The following is a 5,432-nucleotide window of genomic DNA, read 5'->3' as shown; positions in this document are numbered from 1 at the left end:
GCTCTCATGTGCATAGTCTCTTGCTTCCGTGTAAAACAGAGATCATAGCAAATAAAGACAAAGTCGCAAATCAAGCTAGTATATTTAAAAAAGAAATAAATGTATACATGGTTCAAAGAATTAATATAAATAAACAATTTTAAAAATTCATTTTCTATACATATTTATCTAAACCCACTAAAAATTCTACCCGAAGGATTTATGCATTGAATTGGATTTAGAAATTTTAAACATATATGGATTCCGATAGATTTTGGCATGTAATACCCAAACTCTACCCAACCCTACATTAGGACCTAAGTCCATTCCATATAATAAGATTAGCTTAACATGACATACCACAAAGGTTATCTTTTAAATTAATTTTCGCCATACGAATTTTTATCGACTCTTATTACTTAAAATATATTTCTTATGGAAGTTAGAATACTTGTTAGATGTTAACAATCTCTTAATTTCTTATGGAAGTTAGAATACTTGCCCATAATTTAGAACTCATAACAGATACACAAAGTTATTCCATTGACCTTAGCAGGTATTTTTCTTCCTTCTCATAGGTCAAAACAAAGTATACAAGTTCAAAATATACCATTTGAAACTAATTGAACCATATTTACGTATCTTTAAAACAAACTTCTCATCAAGCCCCAAACATACACATTAATTTTTCCTTAATCACCAATTTAACCATTTCACTTATTCACATCTATCAAACAAGCAAAATTGCATTATATACACAATTCAACCACTCTCGATCAGAAATTCATCAAAAATTTCATTTAACAAATACAATCAAATTTACATATCTATTTTTCTTTCCCTAATTAGTTTTTAGCAAGAAAAGACGAAGAAGACAAAAGTTAATCTATTGAGAGGGATTGAATAAACTCATAAATATTTAAGTTAACTTCTTGGATTTGTGGTATAAGGTCTTAAAATATAACTCATGCGAGTTGGTTATTTGGTATAAATCTTTTGTCTAAATTCAATTCTAATGAATAAAAAAAATAGTAAAACGAAGTTATGAAGTAATGTGCTCAATCATTTACACCTCCCAAATTTTATCCATTAGAGTGTTGCTTAAAGTAGAAGTTAGAATTCCTTTTGAAATGCAACCCTTCACTCACGGCAGAGACTGTGCTGCTGCTCATAATTAGTGCGTGGAAACACATGGTCCCTCATTTTGAGCCTTTTGGATGTGACAAAAGTAGCAAATCTCCTAAAAGTCCTTCATAAATTATGGAAAAAAGGTTTTGCTTTTGTTTCTTATTTTTCCACTTATTTACCAACTACTTTCTTTACAACAATGGAAAACAATTACTTTTTAAAATTAAAATCAATTTTTGTATATAAGTTGAAAAGAGACAATTTTAAAAATTATATAAAAATTTTCATGAATTCACTTTTACATAAACTAATTTTTAATTATAAAATAGTTGAATTCAATTTTTTTTCTTAAAAGTTCTTATAGAAAAATTTATCTAAATATCCTTTAATCTATGTTTTAGCAATTGGGGCAAATCAATTGATTTAATAAAACAAAAAATCTATCAACCATGAGTTCAGAACTATTAGCCAAACTGTGAAAGAATTGGTCAAAATTTTGGTAAACTAATGTGTAGTTCATTAAAACCAAACCAATTAAATTCGGTATAAAACTATGAATCGTTCTGAAGAAACATTTTCAGGTGCTATTAGAAATAAAATAAAATAAAAACATGTCTACCATCTAAAATCGTCTAAAGTATAACTTGTAAATGAGTTAAATTGTAAAACTTATTTTTCATTCATTTTTTTTAAAATCTAACATTTAATTTATACATAAATTAACTTTAATTTATAGATAAGGAGGTTGAGTTCCAAAAGGTTTTGTTTCACACTGCCAATTTTCTGTTATGGGCTGATTGCAAAGTGAAGTGTTTGATGACTGTTATTATGCTTGTGTGTTGTGTAGTGACTCTTTTGGTAAAGGAAATGATTTGTTTATCCTTCATCACTCACCTTTTCCTTCCTTATCTCTCAAACACACACATGACCATGCATACAACTGAAACTATAAAACGAAAATTGCTTCCAAGAATATACAAAGAGTTTCACATATTTCTACGATCTAGCATCAATGAGATCAAGTTCAAAGCACAATCTTCACAAACATAATCATTGTGTGACAGCTAATTACACTTGTGTTGTGCTGAAGAAGAAATGAAACTTTTAGTTCACTTCTGGCACAGGCCAAAGACTTGTAGAAGAGTAGGTTCCCCAGTCTCAGTACAATGATCAAGTATTTGAACTAGAAGTTCGAAATGGCCACAAATATGATAGCAGATTCCTCCTTCCACTGGTCATCTCTCTATTTCCTCTTCTCCTTGAGATATTGTCACTGCCACTACTACTGTCACTACCATTCCTTCCTCCCCTACTATGACTACTTCGGGAACTGGAGTGTCCTTGAGATGGCAGCTCAACACGGCAAACTGGACAGGAATTGTGCTGGACCAACCATGGAACAATGCAATCTGAGTGGTAAATGTGGCTACATGGCATTTTCCTGGCCTCAGAACTCAGTTCAAACCTTTCCTTACAAACTGCACAGTGAGAATCAGATTGGAGGTGTTCATTTGTGATCTTAATTGTTGGCATTGCATCAATAGAAGAGCGTGATGCAGGAGGTGGACCAAGCCGGTCATTTGTTATGTGCTGCTCAATGAGTCCTTCAAGTCTAGGACCAAGAAAGTAGTGACCAAAATCAACATGCCCAGAACCACTTCTTGAGCCACTGTTGTTAGAGACAGTGAACCCTGGAGGTTGACCATGAAATATGAGATAAGGACCAGATGTATAGACCCCCCAAGTCTGATCAGGAAGAGGGGTGTTACCAAACCTCCTTCTGACGTCAAAGTTTGTGTAGCTTCCAGCCATTCTCTGCCTCATGAAATTGTCAACACCATCTCTAACTCCAACTCTTGGCTCGGAACCTCTTTGCTCCATAACATGATTTACAGCATCCATAATGTCAGGGACTTGATGAAAATCTTCCCTTTGTGATGAAAACCCTTGTTGCCTTGAAACTGCTCGCAGCAGCTCGTATAGTTCTTGCACAAAGCCTCCATCGCAGTAAGGGCAAATTGCATCTCTCCTTTCAAGCCAGATTGGCTGCCTGCATGTATAACACCAGTATGTCGTTCCACTTGACATGCTTTCTCTTTCACTACAAACTTTCACTCTGCTTCTGCACCAAGTATAAAGCTTCAGATGGTCATTTTAGTCACAGATGAAGTTAAAAAAATGAGTCATAAAATTGACAACAAAAGTAAGCAGCTAACAAGTCATGATGAACATTTAGGATATTGTGGTGGAGTGTGTTGGCAGCACACCACATGCTCGATATTATATCCCTAAGAAAAACCAAATGGTAAATCTGAGAGAGATAAGGAATGGAAAACTCCAACAAGATAGAAGAAAAGGGACCCAAATATAATCAAACTTCATGTCACAAGGTAGTTTCATAACATTATTATGGACATCAAGAAATGCCTTTCGAAAAATTTGACTCAGAAAACAATATGAACAAGAAACATAAAAAGACCCCCCCGATTAAAGTAAACTAGTGACAAAGCATCTGATTGGATTTCAAGCAGATATAAACACATTTCAAATCAGAAAACAAATAGTTGCCCAAGAAAAAAAGGAAATTATAAATGAGGTCATACAATGAACACAGGAAGTTAGAGCTGTGAACATAAGGTCAACTATATAGTCAACTATCTCTTGTAATCGAATAATGAAGAATTTCAACAAAATTTAAAGCAAGCACATAGGATCATGAGTTAACCTGATTAAAGGGATGCAAAATATCCATCTAAAAATATCCAGAACAAAAAATTTCGAATGGGTTTTGGATTATCAGAGGAGTTCTTCTTCCTACCATAACCCCAATAGAAAACCGGTCAAGTCCAACAATTTTAAAGGGAGACAAAGCTCCATAACTTCACACAGACAGATTGAAATGATTTAAATGTTTACCCTGAACAAAACAAAGCAATTACCACATGAAATAAGGAGGAACAAAATTCATACAGGAACCAGCTAGCTTCTACAACAGAAACAGAGCTTTTCCTCAAACACAACCACAAAGCCAGAAACAAAATATAGTGAAGGCAACACAACAAAAGCAAACTGAAAAGTAAAATCCAACAAAAACCACACCATGTTGTCATCAAAGCATATAAACAAACACCCATCACTCCAAATATCATTCTGAGTTCACACCCACCTAGAATCCACTGAAAAAAACATAATGAATAGCAAGAAGAAGAAAAAAATCAGAATTTATGAGAGTGAACTTACCAATGAAAAGGAAGAGAAAGACAAAAGAAGAAACCAAAATGAATGAAAAAACTCAGAGCATAAGTTGCAAAAGATTCTGAGCTCGGTGGAGAGAGAAAGTAGAAGAAACTCTATACAATTGATAGGGAGTTCCCACCGAGGGCAAGTTTCCTTTGTAATTTTCACATGTTCAAAATTTTGACTATTCTATATTTAATTTCTTGTAATTTTCACCTGTTGAGAATTTTTATTATTCTATACTTAATTTCGTGAAGGAAAGGTTCACCAAGATGAGATGACGCACGTATAAACATATAAACTGTAACTTCAAACAAAGAATTTTCAATAAAACAAAGAGTGGTTATTATTTTATGTCATATGGTCAATATTAATTTTTTATACCCACGTTTCCGTGCTAGTTCACATAATTGAGAAGAAAATGTTAAAACTAACTAAATAATATCATTTTTATCATTATTTAATTTTAGTTTGCTACGTAAATGCTTAACTTAAAGCATAAGTTAAGTTCTCTTTCTTTAATAGTACTTTTGAAAAATGCTACATAAATATCTTAGTGTTTTTATACACGCTTAACATACCTAATAAGAAAATAATAGGTTAAATTAGTCTTTTGATCCTTATATTTATTCGTGAATCTTAACTAGGTCTTCGTTTTTTTTGTCCCAATTGAATCCAAATACTTGTTAATTTGAGACAATAAAGTCCTCTCCGTTAATTTTGGACTAACGCCGTCTGCACATGGTGAGCTGTAAATATTTTTATATGCATGACAATATGTATTAAGTTAAATAGGTGTTCTTTTGTATAATGAAACATTTCACGTGGACAACTATATTTTTTATGTTGGTAGCCCTAAGCCCTAATATTTAAATGAATCCTGACATCGAAAGTTTATACTTGTTCGTGCTGGGGAGGAAGAGTTCTGGAAGTAGAGTTGTGGAAGCAGTGTTTATACTTGAGCTCATCAAATGTCTGCTTCATCTTCTTCTTGCAAATGCTTGGGTTCGGGGTTTCAACAGAGTTGTGGCAGTGTCAGTAGGTTGGGTGTAAAACCCACTTGCTTCTGTGGTCACAATGCAGTCTTT

General features: G+C 33.3%; 1 protein-coding gene across 4 annotated transcripts; it reads right to left on the bottom strand.

Moving 5' to 3' along the window:
- Nucleotides 1–2,050: 2,050 nt before the first annotated feature.
- Nucleotides 2,051–4,530, bottom strand: LOC108344709 (E3 ubiquitin-protein ligase RZF1). 4 transcript variants are annotated; one of them, XM_017583173.2, is made up of 3 exons: nucleotides 4,348–4,530; nucleotides 3,324–3,395; nucleotides 2,051–3,229 (listed from the first exon to the last, which is right to left on the bottom strand). In XM_017583173.2, the coding sequence occupies exons 2-3, from the start codon at nucleotides 3,377–3,379 to the stop codon at nucleotides 2,278–2,280; spliced, it is 1,008 nt and encodes a 335-aa protein (XP_017438662.1). In that variant the 5' UTR covers nucleotides 3,380–3,395; nucleotides 4,348–4,530; the 3' UTR covers nucleotides 2,051–2,277. The 4 variants fall into 4 exon arrangements, with proteins under 4 accessions (XP_017438662.1, XP_052734981.1, XP_017438664.1 ...); XM_052879021.1 differs by lacking the exon at nucleotides 3,324–3,395 and having other exon boundaries at nucleotides 2,051–3,246; nucleotides 4,348–4,528; XM_017583175.2 differs by lacking the exon at nucleotides 3,324–3,395 and having other exon boundaries at nucleotides 4,348–4,527.
- Between the last annotated feature and the right edge of the window lie 902 nt (nucleotides 4,531–5,432).

The sequence above is a fragment of the Vigna angularis genome, chromosome 6, assembly GCF_016808095.1.
Source record: "Vigna angularis cultivar LongXiaoDou No.4 chromosome 6, ASM1680809v1, whole genome shotgun sequence".
Classification (NCBI taxonomy): domain Eukaryota; kingdom Viridiplantae; phylum Streptophyta; class Magnoliopsida; order Fabales; family Fabaceae; genus Vigna; species Vigna angularis.
The sequence above is the reverse complement of the archived record's forward strand: the minus strand, read 5'-3'. Positions and strand labels throughout refer to the sequence as shown.